The 19685-nt window shown below is 30.4% G+C and overlaps 1 protein-coding gene across 6 annotated transcripts in view; it reads left to right on the top strand.

The window, feature by feature from the left end:
• The window catches only part of LOC117171182 (calcium-activated potassium channel slowpoke), a 294278-nt gene that overhangs the window by 238213 nt on the left and 36380 nt on the right, over positions 1–19685 (top strand). For 3 of the 6 annotated variants that reach the window (XM_033358248.1, XM_033358250.1, XM_033358249.1), the window contains exons 13-14: positions 6148–6224; positions 15338–15406. In XM_033358248.1, the coding sequence (XP_033214139.1) occupies positions 6148–6224; positions 15338–15406 (146 nt within the window). The remainder of the gene's footprint in view (positions 1–6147; positions 6225–15337; positions 15407–19685) is intronic. The other 3 variants (XM_033358252.1, XM_033358251.1, XM_033358253.1) reach the window with 1 other exon arrangement.

The raw sequence follows: 19685 nt of genomic DNA, 5'->3' as shown, positions 1-19685 counted from the left end.
GGAATTTTTCTGAGGTCAGATTCGGATTCAGCGCAGCAAAAACCTTCGGGTATAGTAGGTCTGGTCTCTGGTTCTGAGAATTGTTGGCCTGTGTAATCAATCTAAAGTATAATAAACATGCCGGGCCGATCGGTCATTATTTCCAGGTTATGATCAGATTCACCTGTTTCCCCTAATCGCTGTAAGTAAATGTAGGTAATGTCAATTTAAAGTTTACGCGTATAATATTTCATTCACTACATTCAAAACATATCCTATCTATTCATAACATACCTGTTTTTATGCCGTAAATAAGCGGTAAACACAATTCGCTCTTCGCCCACTGGAAGCGCAGAATATTATTACTATTTTATAGTATTTGTCACTCAGCAGACATTCCATAATGTTATTGGCACAGAAAAAAAATTGACGTTTACTTCTCAGTTCACATGTCTTATTTCATTATTAATTAAACACTTTTATTATTTGTAATCACTATGTAACATAACCTATATTGATTTGACACTTGTATCCATTTGAAGTTTCGAACGCAACCATGGAAACTATGATAAACTTGATTCGAAGATGCACGGACTTGACCGAATAGCCGATCCGAATGCAACTTTAAAGGCGCGAAATATGAAAATACCCCTGAATAATGGCTTCTGCCCTGCTATTGTGCAATTCGGGTAGCATTCGATTCGCCATGTATGTAAGCCCCAGCGTGTCCACCTTGTATATTGGATCAAACCGATTTTTCGCATTACAGCTTTTATCGGTGGATTTAATTTTTTATTCGTTTGTAAAGAGCATATGTTTAATTACTTTTATTTAAAATTTTATTTTCCGGTCTGATCCTATAATTGACTAAAAGATAAGAATATTATTCAGTCCCTAAACAAATTTAGGCTTTGTGAGAGATAACATTATGCTTTGTTATTTGGTATAGTTTGTTTAATAACATACGACGAAGCATAGACTCTCCTGCAAAGAAGATCTATTTTTGTTAATTCAACGCTATCTTTACGATAATCCAATGCTAAGAACTTAAATTGACATGAATAATTACATTTTTAGACTTGTCAATATTTCGGCTGCGCCGTACAATATGGAGTCAATTATATTAAAACCAATGTTTTTATTTCGACTTTTGGAGATGATTGATATAAAATCTGGTTGTTGTGCAGCAAGCAATAAAATAAAATGAAATTCTCTGCAATATTTACTGTTGTGTTCAATTTGTTTTAATTTTTGTATGTACTGCATGGCGGTATGATTATTCATTATATTGCAAAAATATCTTTAAAAGCTGAGTTAATTACACATATCAAAACAACAGAAACCGGATACTTGATCCAAATTCACCTGAAGTTGAATCCATATTGATGGGGAAAAAATGGTTAAGTACGTATGTCATTTTTGTTTAAATAATAATCATAATATGATATTATACTTACGTTGGAAATGTATGTATGACACGAATATAAGTAGACAAATTCCAGTGAAAAATTTAATTATTACTCAATAGCCACAATGAGCTACAACTGGAAACCGATTGTTTTAACAGCTTACCTGATAACCTTCAGAATTATTAACAATTAAAATTTGCAACAAAAAATGCCTTCACGTGTAAAGATTTACCCACAAAATTTGGAAATTTGTACCATGCCAACTCTATGGAATCTTGTGTTGTTTCGATGTCAAAAAATTCAAATTCATTAACTTGGAAATTACTTGAAACAAAAATTCACTTCTGTTTTTGCTGTCATTTTATTCCATAAGATTTAAATTTAGGCACTTTTACTAAATATACTATTCGAAATTTAAACAATTTAAAGTTGGAAATGTCTAAAATAGAAGCTGAAAAGGAGTTGGAAATGAGTAGGGTTGTAAAATACATCATTTTTGTGACAAGGATATTCTCCCGCACATTCGCCCATTTTTGCTGAATTTTTTAAGCTAAAAAGTTAAAAAAATGAACAAAAAACCAAAAATATAGAACATAATGCCAATTTCAAAAATCTTCTTCAAAATCACGTGCAGAAATCGCCCGATTTCAAACGTTATACCGATCTGGCCCCGATCGGATTTCCCGATCTGGCCCTAATCGGTAGAACCGTGTGGCCCATACCTGGGCCCGACCGATTTCCTACTGAAACGCCATCTCCATGCGCTCGAAGAACTAGTGCTGCTTGTTTTTTTCTGGTAATGCAGTGAAATTTGTATACATAATACTCGTTTAAAATATTCTAGCAATGTTTATAAATGCATAAGGCGAGTAAGCCACGTGTTCAGAGGCACCAAACACCAGTCAGTAGACCTCGAAACCTGTGCGAGGAGGATGAGAGTAAGTAATTGCACTCTGCGGGCTCGTTGAAACCTAACCTCAAATAAATTAATAATTAATTAAATTGTTTGACATAAAATTAGTATATTTACCATCAAATGAGTCAAATATTATTATATGATGAAATTGATTAAGTTCTTTTGTTTTCAATTATTATTGAATTATTATTGAATCATCAAATCTTTATTGATACTTTGATTCTGTATTAATAATAAATTTAATACAGAAATACATTAAGGACAAATTTTCATAACTTTCCAGCAAGAATTAGTTACTCAACTGCGCATGCGTCGCATTCGGCATCTAATTGCTTTCGCGCGAAGTTTAAAATGATAAACGAAGTTTTTTTTCTGTTTTATTATAAACAATGCAATTTCAACTTATAAAAATGTCCATTAGGTCGAAATGAATTAATAATAATAAAAATTAATTAAATGCATATTCTGTAAATAATATTTAAAACCACCAGAAATATTTAATTCTAAAATTTTCATTTTTGTTTAAAAGTTGTTTGGTCTATATTTCTTCTTAACCGATTTAAAAAAATAAAACGATCTGATAAATGAATGCGCAATTTTTTGGCAAAAAAATTATCTGCAACCACCTTTTTGAATTTTTCAAGAAGTAATGCAATTGACAGAAAATTGAATTTATTTGCCGTAAAATGTTAATAGATCGTAAATCATAGCTTATTTCCCGATGATTTTCTTCGAGAGCATTCGAAAATGTCAAGTTGTAAGGAATCTTTTTGCGAAAAAACTTTCTAATTTGTTAAAAAGTTTCATAGGCAACATTTTTTCAAGAAATTAAAATTGTTGCTTAAATTATTTCTGGTTATCATCCATTTTTTTCATACAAAACAAACCCTTTCCTCGAAACTGATACCATCCACAATAATTTTACGATTTTCAAAAGCATAATTCAATTTTGTATTCTGAAACCTTTTCTTTTCGTGCCTGTAGTACGTTAATTTTAACTTAAAATATTAAGGTGGCCTTCGAAAGGAGAGGACTATTCGATAGTTTCGTGTTTACATATATTAAAACTCCATTTGTGAAATTCATGAATGGATTATAATAAGACTCATCGTGTACCGATCGGGTTTCCCAATCGGGTGTCCCGACCTGGCCCCGATCTGGGCGTGTGTTTCATGCGCGGCCTGGCCCCGACCAGGATTCCCGATCGGGACCCGACCTGGACTGGTCTGGCCCCAATCGAGGTCAGACGGAGATTTCTGCACGGGATTAAGCTTGAGATCTATGTTGAACAATAATCTTTCTTCTCCCACTGTATTTCTTTTTTAGAAAGGATTAAACGCTTTTGTTAAATAAAAATGATAAAATCTAGTATATACAGGAGCTATTTATCGACCGACTTTTTACTTGAAATAAAAAAATCTGTTTCCAGTTGCCAATTATTGTGTCTATTTATTAAAAATGAAGATTTTTATTGAAATTTTTCTTCTTACATTCGTGCGTTTCCTACATTCCCATCGTAAGTATAATATCTAATTACAATATATTTTTAAATAAACGAGTATACCGTTCCGTAGCGCACAATATAATATTAATAATATAATATAATGTAATACAATACAAAGCAATATAATACCATATTAAAATCCGCTACAATAAAGTTTTATGTCTCCAGAAAATAAAGGACGTATATTCAGATAATCTTTTGAGTAATAATGACATTAATAATTTTTTAACACCTCCGAACTTCATGATGACAAAAAAATACAAGAAATAAAATTAGGGAGTTAAAAAATAAAAAATAGATTGCCTCAGAATGGAGCATTTTTAATTCTGCTATTTATCTATTTTTCAATCCAAGAATTTTATTAGTTACATTTCTGAAGTATTCAAAAGATTAGAAAAGAATAATTTACAAAAACTAGAAATAAATTTAATATGCAGAATCCTTGTATTCGTATTTTTCTTTTATAAAACACGTATTTTATTTTCATTTTTACCAGTTCTCACTTCTTTAATAGTATGTCTTTATAAGTAGCAAGTATATCTTTAAAGTATTAACCAAATTTTCCGTATTTACATTTTTTATTCTTCAAGCAAATTAAATCTTTTTGGAGCGAATTTTTATCAGCAAGAAATCGAAAAATATGACAGAAAATCTCATTTTTATTTCTACACGGAGAGGAATGTCAAAAGATTGATTTACGGAAGCGCGCGATTTTAGAGCTACAATTTTTACGTGATTTAAAGTCTCGGACTCTTTGATCTAAACGAATAGAATTCGAGACCTGAGAGCAAAGGAGCGTGGCCTAATGCCTGAAACTTTGAGACCTATGCTTTAAAAGCAAGGGTTCCAAATTCTTAGTTCTCGCACCAAAAAGTAATAAAAGCAAGCAGTAGTGCCGTGAATTGATCTTTTAAAATTTCTCTCCGTGTAAGGTAAGAAATATTTTTAATGAGGCGTTTATATGTTTACAGGATTAAATACACATAATTCGCAGAATATATGCATATCTACATTTTCGCGCTGTATAGGATATCCATTAAGATATCTTTAGGATGTTCTGTGATGTGTTTGGAATGTCCGAGATGATGTTTCAGGAGTTGAGTGAGAGGTCAGGTGCGGATGTATCACTGATGGATTAACTTCTTTTATAGGAATTTTGGACCATGATCAAAAAAATTATGATTATCTGGCCAGTTAGGCCCAAAAAGCCAATTTGTCTCAGATTTTTCTTTTTCGTTTGTATAAAACTGGTAACGTGTTAATAATAACGCCCTCCACTCCATTCAACTACCAACTCATGAGATGAAAAATGTATTTTTAAATTAGTTTTGCGATGCAAAAAATAATTTTTCTTGTAAACATAATTCTGCCAAAGTTATTAAAAACTTAAATTTTACGGAAACTTTATTAGAGCAGGAAATATACCGGAAATATACGTGATTTTAGTTTAAAAGCTGGTAGTTTTATGTTCCATGTATGAAGCAGAATTGAACATTTTTTTGTCATGAATTTGCCGCATTTCACTCATTTTTCTACCAAAAAGTACAATGTGGCTTTTGAATGATCAAAAGATCGTCCAATACCATTCCATGGATTTTATCGACGATTTCTGGCGTGATGACCTCTTTCGGGCGACCTGAACGTTCGGCGTCACTTGTGCTGGTACGACCACAACGCAACTCAGTAAACCACTTCTTAACCATTGAAATTGATGGTGCAGAGTTCCCATAGTATTTATCAAGTCTTTCCTTCGTTTCAGTAATGGTTTTTTTTACGTAAAGAATAATGCTTAATCAGGGCACGAAATTCACTTTTTTCCATTTTCGTTGAAATTCACGAGGTTATGTGCTTTCAATGGCTGTCAAACACAAACTAAATGACTCAGCTTGCTCAAGATTGAACAAGAGTATATTCATAGATGGCGTTGATGAAATAAAATGCTTATTTGCTGAAAAAATCTTTTATTCAAAAAGTAACTGAGTTATCAAACAGCCCTCGTATTTTAAGCGTTCTTATAGGAATTGTAAATAGAGATTGAAAATTTTCGGACACACGTCGATGTTCAGGAAGTATCGAACTTTGTGTTCTAACTTTGTACCTAAGTATACTACTGGCAAAAACAGGTATTTTCGATTAAGGAGGGGGGGGGGATTTATGGAGCCACAAGTATTGCAGGCGCCTTTGAAAAAAAATTTTTTTCAAATAGTCAATTAAAAACAAAACCAAAAAATTATAGAACCTGATGGCAATTGAAAAAAATATTTTTCACAATGAAATAAGTTAATATTTGTACCATGTTCAACATTTAACCAATATTTTGTATTATTTTCTGTCAATAGAGCGTGGTTCTACTGCAAAGCGTGTCACGACGAAATCAAGGATGAGACTCTAATCAAGAAGTGCAAGTGTAAAAACTGTAAGTCTTTCCAACCATACTTTACCCAACTTAAAAAAAATCTACCCATTTATCTATCGATTTCGCGACTAATCAATTTTTACTCATTTTTCCAAATATTACCTGTATTTCAAATGCAAAGCGTAAAAAATTAGAATCTATAAAAAATCATATTACCCACGTCTGATACAAAAAATTCTTTTCAAGTATAATAATTTCAATATGCAATAATAGGACCCTCATGAAAATTTGCTTTATTTCATCAAACAAATGAGCATGACTCCTGTGATTTGTAAATAAATTCAAAGCCTAAAAATGATTCGAGCAGGAAGTCCTCTTCCTGAAGATCCCCCACCCCTTAAAAAAATTCCCCTAGCATTGAGAGCCGTATCAGTAATAACTGCGACAGTGAGAAAAGTGACATGGTTGTGACAAAACTTGTGATATATGATCTAGTGGGGCAGCAGCAGCGCTCCTGGGGCCGGGACTTAGGTAACGTCTCTCACTCGCTCGCTTAATCTGGAACTTTTCTACCCTCTGATTATATATATTATAATTTTATATACACTATTTTTACTATCTTTTCTATTTTTCTCTCTTACTTCTCATCTCTGCAATCGAGCCATCCACGACTTGTCCTCATACCTGACTCAGGACGAGACGTATACAGTCTAACCCTTGTGACGGTAGTCAGTTTCCCTCAACCAAACTTGTTGTTATTGAATCCAACAAATTGTTTTCTGAATAATTTTGTATGGGTGCAAAAGAATGGATTTTCTGAGACACATTTAAATGAGTAAGGAAGAGACTAGAGTGGTACGAGTGCGCTGATAGGGGGGGGGGGGGGGACTAATGTCGTCACTACGGGGAGTCCACAAAGGCAAGGCCGTGCGTACGGTTTGTCCTGAAGAAGTTGTGCGCACGAGTCGTGGACAGCTCGTGCAATCTGGCTCTTGTCCTTTGTTCGCTACCTATATTATACTAGCCATCTATTGCTCACCCTTTGACTATTTAAATTTTGAATTACCTTCTGTATATGCCCGCTCTACAGTACTTATGATTGAAATTACTTCTCATTCTCTCTCTCTCTCTCTCTCTCTTTCTTTAACCTCTCTGTTATTTTTCTCTCTCTATCTCTCTGTGCCCTTAAACACGCCTTAGAATTTTAATCGTTCCCTGCATTCGCCAAGGTGATGATGTTAATGATGATGGTGACAATGATAGATAATTAATCAACAACGCTGAATTTTGTCCCCTAGAGTGGCCCTTATTAATATTGTCAACAAACATATTTTTGAATCTTTTTCTTTTTATCCCCTAGTTTTGTTTAAATCGCCAAGAAAATCATCTTGAAATTTGAGTAAAATCGGCTAGCACTAAATCGTGCCTCAAGGACCATGAATTTGCCTAATGATTTAAGATGGTAAAAGGCAACTTCCTAATGTGTGATTTGAACGTTAAAATAAAGTGCTAAAGTAACTTAAAATACATACTTATATTCAAAATACTTCATTTAATAAGAATGGCTCATAATTATGATATTATGAAATTTTAGAACGGTCTGATTGTGCCTTAAACAATTACCCATAAGTTTTCAGTGGGAGATTCACGTAATGTTCAGGTTAAATATCAAACTAAAAACAATATTTGTGGAAAAACTTATCATGAGCAGATAATTTTTTAATTTCCACTAATTTTTCAATTCTTTTTTCAATATTTAAACAATATTCATTTTTGTATACCAATTATTTCCTGTAGAAATTGAAAAATTGGTATACATTATAGATGCTATGGGTCATATATTGAATGTCAAAAAATGTATTTTAACAAATTTGGATATTCTCATCTCCCCTTTTCTTTAATAATATTTCTCTTAGTTTCTGAAACAATTCGATAAAAAAATTTAACCAAAAAAGATTAATTTTTCACTAGAAAATACGAATGATCAGCTAAAGACATAAATTTTCACCCAATGCGAATAGTTAAATTTTTAATTAAAAAATAGTTTATTAAGAAAAAAAAACTAATTTTCAACAAAATAGTTAAATTTTCAAATTTGAAGATGGATTTTCAATCAACGCAATAAATGTTAAACATAGTAGTTCAACTTTTAACTACGTAGTTAAATTTTCAACCAAAAAATATGTTAAATTTTTATTTAAAAAAAAAGTTAAATACAAGTGAAAAAGATGAGTTTTCAACTAAGAAAGACTAATTTTCAACCAAAAATGGAATAGTTACATTTTAAGTTGTAATGATTAATTTTTAACTGAAAAAACAAATTTCCAACAAAATATTAAAAGTGTTAAATAAAAAAGATGAATCTTTAACAAACAAAAAAACATTCTTATGTAAGAAGATCAACTTCACTTATATGAAAAAGACGAATTTTTTACAAAATAGATTCATTTTCAACCGAAACATGAGAGTTTTAACAAAGGGGTTTAGGTGTTAATCAAACTTTAAAATTTTGAATACATATTTATAATTTTAATTAAAAAACAGTTGATTATACCCAAAAATTATACAAATTCGCGACAAAAATTTTAAAAAAATAGTTGAATCCTGAACTAAATAGTAGCATTTTTATATATTTGTATTAATTTTTATATAGTTTTATTAGTTGCATTATTTTTTTACGAAAAAGACAAAGTAAAAAAAATGATTCAAAGTTTTAAACATAAAAAACAAATTTTTAACTAAAGAGTAAAATTTTTAACCCTAAAGGTAAATATCCAGTCAAGAGCAGATGAATTTAACCAAAAAGTACGAATTTTCCACAAAATATTCTCTAAATTTGAATCAGTTAAATTCTTTACTTATTTCAATCAGTGGCTGAAATGTTGCTATGAATCAGTAGTTTTTACTCATAAATTAGTCATTGTAATTGATACATTATTAAAAAGAACTGTTTCATAGCTAGAATTGTGCCACTGGTTCAAGTTAGTGAAAAATTAACTAATTCAAATTTAGAGAGTAGATGAATTTTATATCAAAGTGGTTAATTTTTTGACAAAAATGAAAAAGTTGCATTTTAAATAAATAAAATAATTTTCAAACACAAAAAATAATTTTTTTTAATAGTCCAATAAAAAAATGAATCTCCAACCAGGAAATAAATTTCGGACAAAGGAGTTTACCTTTCAAATAAGCAGTTGAATTTTCGACGGCAAAAGAAGTTTATTTTAAATAATAAACTGTCATAAAAAAGGTAATTTCAAGTAATAAAAATGATTAATTCAGTTATTTGTTATACATATAACTTTTGATTTAGTAACTATTAGCATATATCTATAAAGAATGTTCAAGGAATTAAACAAAGTGTTTGTACTCTTTATACTGATAAACCAAATCATGACCCGAAGTAAACACTATAATTTACATATTTTTTTAGAAAAATATCATTTGTATTATGTTGTATTAATTATTAGACTCATAATACATATGATATATACCTATTTTGAGTCAACTACAAGAAATCAATTTGAAAATAGTGAAAACATGAGTCTGAATTAAAAACATATTTACTCATGAATATATTATTATTAAATATTAATTGATTTTGCTTAAATTTGGAGATCATATTCTTTGGCATAAGAGTAAACACAGTGGGTAAGAAAAAAGTAACATGGTTACAAAAAATAGGGGCCACCCTAATATCCCCGTACCCGAAATAATTCAGACTAACTGGAATGCTGCTCGGGTAATGTGTCATTCTTCACAATATTGATTGCATCGACAAATTAGAGCTCCCATTAATTACAGATATACTTGCTACCATTATTAAAAGATTCTCCAGTTCATCAGGCCTTCCCTTTAAAGCAATTTTTTTGATAAAAATTAGTTTTGAACAAGTTTCGTACAGTAGCCTCACAAAGCGCCCGTTGATCGGAACCGAAATCCTCACTGAGCGCCCGTAGTTAAACCACGCTCCTAAGGTTTGGCGGGAAGTAAATCTGAGACACATTGACGGATTATTTGAGCATCGTCTTGCCCAGGCGAATTTAATTTACGCTCAAGGCGCTTGCCGAATTTGGAGATAGTGGAAGGGAGAGGAACTTGACGAGAACGGCGCTTGGTGGAAAATATGCCTGGTCGAGAAGTTGCTTGGTAGTACAGGCGCTTGGTGACGGGCTACTGTACTTTAAAAAGATTTTTGGGATTGAAAAGAAGGTGTGATCGTGTAGTGGTGAAAAATGAAACATTATAAGAAAGCATGTGACATGTACCCCGCCGATTTTCCTCTGATAGTGTCAGTCAGCTGGCGCATGTCCACATGACCGATTTATAAGGAAACTACATAGCCTGCACTCTAGTGTGTCACCTCTTGCCCGCCTTGCATGCATGATAATAGCTCTCAGGTTGGGTCTTTGTTGGCACCAAAAGAGACTCGAAAGCGATTAACATCGTAGCGTGCCAGCTGTCATTGATGAGACTGTCAAGACGGATCGCGAACTATTTTCATTCAAGGGAACTCTTATAATCCGAGTGGCAAACCAGTTTGTATAACTCTTGAACAATTTGATTCCGAAGATGGATCAAAATGATATTCACTGCTTTTACGGGGCTTTATTTCTGAATAAGACCAATTTCAAAAGTGGTGTTTTCCGATTGCCTTCAAATTATGAAAGTTTGTTGGCCTATAAGATTGTGGTTTATCCACCAATTTAAAGAGTTTTATTACAGTTTCTCCCTCATTTAGAGGGAAGGAAACTTCTATCCGCAGAGAAAAACGAGAACTTTGAAATAATTATTAGTTTCTTTATGCAAATGCAAATTTAAGTTTCTAAAAGTAATTTCTAAAGAAGTGTTTTCGCTCTTCTACGTTATCGAATCTATTTGTTATGTTCATTAACAAATTACGATGTAAACATAAAAGAAACTTAAAAAATTCAAAGGATATCGAGAGAAACTACTTTTAAAATTGGGTCACTTCAGAAATAATGACCCTCACAAAGATTTCAGATTTTTCATTTGATCCGAATATTTTCATAAATTATAATTATAAAATTATAATCAGTTGTAACTGTCGAGTGCTAGTTGTTACGTCATGGCGGGCTATTTTTTAAAATACAAAAGTCATTTCCAGAGCCATAGAGATTTATAGCCCAATATAGGATAATTTGAATTTTTCTTTCTAAAATGTACCTTGTTGAATCTATAGGAAGTTGGGAATCTGCCAGAAGTGGGAGACCGAAGTAGGTAAATCTAGAGATATTCTTTAAGAAAGAAATAAAGTTAATTATTTTGGTTGAAAGTCAATTTTTTTAACTTAATATGTCTCTATTCGAGATGAAAATTCATCATTCTAGTTAAAAGTTCATCTCTTTCGTTCTAAATCCAATTACTTTTAGTTCAAAGTTAATTCTTTTTGGTTGAAAAGTCTACTATTACATTTTTGGTTGATAACTAATCTTTATTGGATAAAAATCGTATTATTTGATAAATAATTTGATTTTTTGTCTCAAATTCAACTGTACTTGTGGAAAATGTACTTATTTGGTTAAATAAAGTCTTTTTTTATTAAATTATATTTAAGGTTGCAAGTTTAACTGTCTTATATAAAATTCATCTTTTTAGGTTGGAAATTTAAGAATTTGGTTGAATGCTTTTCTCTCTTGACTAGAAACCTTTTCATAGTTAAAAATTCAACTCTTTTAATAAAATTTTCCCTTTTTAGTTCTAAAATACTTCTTATTTGGTAAAAACTTTCCGTTTTTTGTTAAAAATGCGACTGTTTCTTTGAAAATAATTAGGTTTTAATTAAGCATTGAACTATTTGGTTAAAAATTGAACTTTTTCGTTCAAAATTATTTTTTTTGGTTCAAAGTTGAAAGATTTTGTTAACTATTTTTTTTAATCAATTTTTTCACTTCAAATTTGACTATTCCTTTTATGGTTGATGTTTTTTCTTGTAAATCTATTTCTTGTTGTTAAAGATTCATTATTTTATTTCAAAATTCATCCCTTTAGTTGAAATTTTAACTATTTTGTTAAAGATGTTTCTATTTTGTTGAGGATGGTTTAAAATTCATCTTTCTGGATCGAAAATTCAACAATCAGGTTAAATGTTTTTTCAAACCTATACTCAATCTTTTTGTGCTAAAAATTCAACTCTAATATAAAATTGATATTTTTTGTTAAAAAGAACTGTTTTTTATCTAAAATAAAAATATTTTTTGGTTGAAATATCAACCATTATCTTTGTGGTTAACAATTGGGTGCTTTTGGTTAACAATTAATTTTTTAAAGTGATTTTATGGTTTAAAATTATTCTTCCTGATTGAAAATTAATCTTTTTTGCTTAAGAATTTAACTATTATGTGGAATATACGTCTTTTTGGGCGAATTTAACTGAATTTATTTTTAAATTAAACTAATTTTTAGTTAAAATATCAACTATTTTCTTTTCTTTTAAGAATTCATTTTCCTTGATTGAAATCTTGATTGATTCCTTGAATTTTTTGAATAAAAAATTTAACTATTCCAGTTTTTGTCAAAAATCTTTCTTGGTTTCAAATTCGTGTATTTTGTAAAATAATTCGAGTTTTTCGTAGTAAATTCATTTTCATGTACAGAAAATAATGTTTCTTGTTTAAAATGCAACTAATTGATTAAAATTTAAACTCCATTATTAAAAAATGAATGTTTAATTTTGAGCTATTATATTTAAAAAAATTTTTCTTTCAGTTGAAAATTAATGTTTTAAATTAAAAACTCACTTATTTCAGTTTTGGTTCAAAATTCGAGAACTAGGTAACTAGGTGAATATAAAAACATACGTTAGAAACAAAAATTGATTTTCCCAAGAGATAGAAATTAATAGACCAATATAGAAAATGGGTATTTCTCTCCCATCTTGAAATTAAAAATTTTGGAAAACATTTCTTGTTGTAAAATGTTTATTTATCTGGCATGTCTAACCTGCTACATTTTTTAACAAAAAGCATAACGACTGTCTCTCGACTGATATAAATGATGCTGTGTAAAAATTAATTTTAAATCCGCAAAAGTGGATCATTTTGATCTAAAGTTGATAATCTGATTGATATGTAACTGTTTTGTATCCCGGAATTTACTGTTTTGACAAACTTGAAATCTGTTTCGGTTTTTCATCATAAACCAAAGAAGTTACTACATTTGTTAATATTTATTCGCATTTTGTTAATGCTCAGGGTCATTCCAAAGTTGTTTTTTCTTAATTCAATTCTGCTACCATCTCAGCGATTTTTTTCGGAAAACATTCTATGACGTCACAAATTGGCTTGTTTCCGCCTCTTTATTTCGAAAATGAATAACATCGCGTGTAAATTTTGGAAAATGTAAGAAAATATGTTAACCCACTTCACGATTTAAATGCTTCAAAATAATTTATTTCATATTTTTATTTTCTTCACAGCGCTTTCTGTCAATTTTTTCAATTAATTTTACTTCACCATATCCAGCTTAAGAGGATATCATTAATTGGAAAATTTCTTTGAGGATGTTGATATGAGTTGGCTTATAAGTTGGATATAAGTTTATAAGTTATAAACATTCTCAAAGAAGTTTATTATTGATTTTCACTATGATCCCCTACTTAATAAAAAATAGTTTTATTTATTTAGAAAAAAATTGTTGATTAAATATTTTTGACTTACTTAAACCAGTAAATAAGTGATTTAAAAAATGTTTATGTTGAAGTCGTAGAGACTATTTTCACATTTAAGGTAAGCCATCATTAACTAAAATCGTACAATTTAAAAATATTGTCATCAGTAAAATAAAAAAAAAATTTAAATAAAGGCCGTGTCTGGGGGCACTGAAATTTGGTGCGCGTAGCACCTGATATATGGAAAGGGGACTAGGTTAACCGAATTGGAATATTTGTCCATTACTTTTGTTGTTGGCCATAACTTTTTATTGAAATTATTAGGAACCAAAATAATTCGACTAAAAATATATAATTTTTAAAGTTTTTGCTGTGAATCGCTGATATGCAAGCTTTTAACTTAAATTATAAAATCTTTGCAATGGCCCATATAGATTTAGATTTCCACAAAAAATGGTTTCCATTTTGGAAGTTTGTTTCAACAAATATATGGGTATTGAATAAATTCTTCATCTGGGTCTAAAGTAAACTGGATTTATCTATAGTGATTTATTTTGTAATGCCGATTTTCATATTTTTGTACAGATCCACTCTCACGATCGCAAATATTATTTTAAAAATGAAACATCAAGAGCTTGTCTTCGACAATAGACGGCTTTAACTAGGAAATATTTTGCAAATATAAACTTGAGTGGTACGAGCATTCTCACTGATCCATACGAATAACGAACTATCATTTTACCGTATCGCACTGCCCCACAATGTAATCACAAGGGCCCTTCCAGATGAACTCTTCATTCGTAATACAGACGTAACAAATCACACAGATACCGTCTCATACATCACGAATGTCTACAATTTAAACCCTGGGCAGTCAAAACAAACAAACAAAATTCTGCGAAATTTACCGAAATAATGCAACACAAGCTTCAATCTTTTAATGCTTTTGCTTTTTTTTTATTTCATAGTTTAAGTTCAAGTTAAATTTCTCATTTTTCTTGGCTGCTAAAAATTATTTTGGCGAATGCAGAAATATTAACCACAAAATTTTAAACATTTCCATGTATCAAATATTTGCAATAAATCGACGAATACAGTAAAGAGTTCATCTTCAAGTACATTACCAATCTCTGATCTTATCTATACTAAATTAATTTTCGTTAACTTTACGCAATCACACTTTCATAACACATTCTATTTTAATTTCTCTCATACAATAATTTCTCACTTGATTATTTTATTTTCACTCAAAGTTTTGTACTAAAAGGTTAGTTCTAAGGAAACCATGACCTGCATATCCAATTCGCAAGGAAAAAGGTAGTTTATATGAAAATTGTTTTTGGAAAGATACAGTTTTATTTGAGTCAGATATTACAGGTTTTGCAGCTCTCTTTGTGTTTGTGGAATCAAATCAATGTCATCTGATATAACGGTGTGATATTGCATCTAACTCCGTGTGAGCAACTGTGCCATTTTCGCCTAATTTATCCGTAAATTAATCTGAAAATAAATCCGTGTACGGCTCACCAATGGATTTTTGCAGATGTGGGGATGATGATGATGCAGACGGGTATGGTGAAAGGAAACTCTACTTGCCACAGATACCTTGACGGTACGCGTGCTTCCGTTATCCCTTTTCCGTTCCTTTTACTCAGAATATCCCTGAAATTCACCCAGAATATAAAATAAATATAGATTTCTCCTTTAATTTTCATTTTAATACATTTCTATTTATTCTATATTCCTGTGAGTAGTTTTCATCCAATATACGTTTTCTTTATTTTACTCAACTGTGTTGTTTCGTGACTCCAATTTTTATTTTCAAAATAACTTCTCACAGTTTTTCCTACTCTCCCGCAATCCTGCGTCGTGTGTTATTGTTTATTATCATAAGCTTTCAGTTCGAGCTGTATCGTAAAGCTTTGGCAAAAGCTGCAAGCAGCGTTGACAGGCTACTTACTGCAATTACACATGACAAAGTCTGAGAATAAGAGTCGCGATGAATCGAGTATTCGTAAAAATCGTGATTGTTACCGAATGAGTACTAAGTAATCATTTATGATCGTAGATATAATAAATTAATGGTTTCACTAATATTCGTTCAATAAGCTTAAAATTTTGGTTAGGAACGTGAAACATCGCTATGCACCGGCTTTGCAGAAATGCATTATCGTACAGCACGTTCAGTTTTAACATAATCAGTATTCTTGCACAGAAGAAAAATTGTAGCTCTACTGCCAAAATCAATTTCCAATTATAATTAATAATATTGTAATTTGTTTGTATTAAATAATATTGTTAAAGAAAATGCTGCAGTTTTTTCTCTGTGCACCAGTAAATGTTTTCGGGCCGTGTTCTGTGTTTGACGTTCCAGCTTACTAACAAGAATTTGTTCTCACGTATCGCTGTTTTATTGCGCTTAATCAGTGGATTAATAAGTTATCCGTTAGTACGATCTTACACTGTCGCTGTAGAATTTGAATGAAGGCAAAAAGTTTTTGCGATTGCTGCAACAGTCTGTATCTGCAAGTCTCCGATTGGTTAACGTTGACAATCCTGCAAGTCTACCAAGCAGAAACACAACCGTACTATCTCGTGGAATGCTATTTTTTACTCTCATCATACATAACTTCCCATTAGAGGAAAAATTGATTATACGATACGACACGGTAAAGTTTTGCTTCTGCTTTGTGAAAAAATTCCCCTCCCGTTTACAATACTTTCCGCAGCCGAGTTCCCGAAAAGTTGGGCAATGCTCGTTTGTGCCAGATAATTCTGGACGCCCACATTGTGTGCTGAGCTGCAATTACAACCACAAACTGCTGATCGTCCCATCTGTCTTTGGTATGGTTTAATTAATCGTGCCAATTAGCAACAAACGTGTATGCCCAAAAGGTAAACTTTCATCATTAGAATCAATGAGAAACTTTCGATGCCCAGGGTTTACCCTCATAATTCTCAATTCTCGCTGATCAACTCTTTCATCCCTGCCCATTTTCACATGACACGCATACAAAACTTAACATCATTCAAACCCGGAAAGTACCGATGAAACTATGTCGCATCATGTCGCATTCCCCTTACAGTGTCTAACTCTTTAGCAAATAAGCTGATGTGAATTTTTTGTTTTTCATATATGCAGTTGGGCAAAATGAAACAATTTTATATGAAAGGAAATGTATCCACAATGCTTTTTTAAGGGGTTGAAAATTTTAAGATTGAATTTAAATTCTTTTTAATGATAAAGCTCTTAATGCTTATTTTTATATTGTGTGCATTTAACTAAAATTACTTAAAATTATAATTAAATTAAATAGTTTTTCGAAAGTGTTTACATAGTCGATTAGCGTTCAGATTAGATTCTCAAATTAGATTCTGATTAAATTTAAATTAAATTCTCATTTTAACAAGTACAGCACCGGGATACTAGGGTATATCTAATTTATGACCAAATACATCGTGTGGATTCTAGTTGGCTGGAAAGACTTTTTTTCGAACAGCGCATTTTAATAGTTAGTCAAAGTTGAATTTACTTAATAGTAGTATTCCTTTCAAATCTTAGTTCGATCGAATAATATCTTCTGTGTATAGATTGCAAAATTTAGAAAAATTTCCTATTCGCCATAAAATTATGTTACGTTTTTTGTAGGTACAGTTTTTGATAGAGAATGGTAATATAAAATTATAACATCAAAAGGAAATGTTGTGCTTTAGCTACATTTTCTTAAAATAGAAAAACGAAAACAGTTTTTGGATTGTGTTAGCTGTACATTTCGTTGAGAAAATTTAAACTCTTTTGCTACCATACAGTATTTTTTCATGTTCTGTAAAGTATGAAAATTGCTAAAAAAAAGCCAAATTCAATCTTTCTAAACTAGAACAAACCATTTTTTCATGATAACAAAACAATGCCATGTTTCATTGATCACAGGTGAAGAAATTTCGAGCACGATATGTTTCAATTTTTTCATAAAGATTTGCAGTCAACACATATCATAAAAACTTGTTCTTTTGCACATTTAAGAAAAGTTCTAATTTGAAAACAAATTCTCAAATACATACATAGATTATAAAATATTATACAATCGAAGTAAGATTTGTGGGGCTTACTACTGTTGGGAAAATATGATTTTTAGCCACTATCAGAAACCACTACTCGAAAAAGTTTTTGTTTTAATCACTCTACTATTGATATCCTAAAGATGTTTTTTGGGTATTACTTTCTAATTATTTTCTTATTGTTGTACTGTATACATTAAACCTGTTAGAAATGTGTATTTACAACCAAAACAATAAATTAAAACATAAAGTGAATCAATGAGAAAATGATTATTATTTTTTTAAGCATTTGTAACTAATTATTTAATTTTCTAAAATTGTACGAAATCTAACAAAAGATTATAGTTTCTGTTGGATATTTTTTTTTCTCTAAAAGATAGTAGAAAATTTTTAATGAAAGCTTGTTAGAAACTACATTCTTTGCTAAAATTTGAAAGCTTTCATACAATTTTCGGCTTACAAATATTACGAAAAATCACACTTTTTAATTATTTTTTCGACAATATGGTATGTATGTATATCAAAATTTCCATTTTTTCTGAAATTATAATGAGTTCATTAAATAATAGACATGCTCACATTTTCTTCTATTAATTTTAAAAGTAAATTTCCCCAAAATATTAGTAGCGTATTAAGAAGTCATGTTCTTTTTTTCCTAAATGTTACCAATACAGTGTCTAAGTTTTCAACAAAAAGTAGTAAATATTCTAAAAAGTCTTAAAATCGAAAAAAGATAAAATAATAAAAAGGTTTTTACAAGTAATTGGTTATATTTTATTAAATTTTCTTCAAATACATACCATATTATGATTTAAAAAAATCGTTGTTAGGTACTTCACTTTTAATTTTAACAACGTTTGTTTTCCAAATTTGGACTCTGGCAGCATTGAAGGTAAAAGTAGCACAATATTCTTGATCTTTAAACGATATTCTATGGTAAGTCCAAGATGATTTAAAAATGTCCATTATGTTTTAAATTATTCATAATTTAGGAAAAAGTTTAAATATACTGGAAATATAGTAAATATTACAATACTTTATTAGAATTATTATTCTAAAAAAATTCTTTGATGCACTTTAAAAATAATGTTTCATAAAATTTCCTTATTTTACTTTAAAATGCAGAGAAAAGCTTAAACAGAAAATTACTTTCCAAAAACGATAAAATAAATAATAATTATGTTTCTTCTGTATTTATTATTATAGTTTTTTCAGTAGTTTCCCCTTGATTATCGTAAATAGCCTTTAAACTCTTAAGGACTCTTATAAAATTGATTATTTTTCATACTCTCCTTAAGACACTATAAACTAAAAAGTATTAAAAAAATAAACTATATATTATATTTACTTGTTTAATAATTTCAAACTCAGTTAAGAATTGTGTTCTGCAAAAAATTTCGAATCAAATTTTTCATCTTGCCCTCTGGCATTCGTTTTAAATCGCAATTAAATTATTGCGAGGTCCTAGCATTAACCCTTGCTACCCCAAAAATAATGATAAAAGTACCAACTTTGGTTGTCGAGTGTTAATGCCTTGCTTGAGTAGATGGTCTTTATCGATAATTACATATCTCTCTCAAGTCTTCATCTTATAAATCTTCTATATCAAATTATATCAGAATTAAACTAATTTTTGTCTTTTAAATTTAGTGGAGTAAATATTTTCAATTATTATAATACATTTAAAATTTATATTACTTCAAGAAAAGTCATGAAATACCTATTGAAGTTTGATCACAATTAAGGGTTCAGATAAAAGACCGGTTATAACTTTCTGGAGAATAAAGTAAGGGGACTCTGAATATCGCTTACATTCAAGCTGTCAGGAGCGC

This window comes from Belonocnema kinseyi, chromosome 4, assembly GCF_010883055.1.
Source record: "Belonocnema kinseyi isolate 2016_QV_RU_SX_M_011 chromosome 4, B_treatae_v1, whole genome shotgun sequence".
In the NCBI taxonomy this organism is placed as follows: domain Eukaryota; kingdom Metazoa; phylum Arthropoda; class Insecta; order Hymenoptera; family Cynipidae; genus Belonocnema; species Belonocnema kinseyi.
Note: the sequence above shows the minus strand (reverse complement) of the source record. Positions and strands in the feature narration are given on the sequence as shown.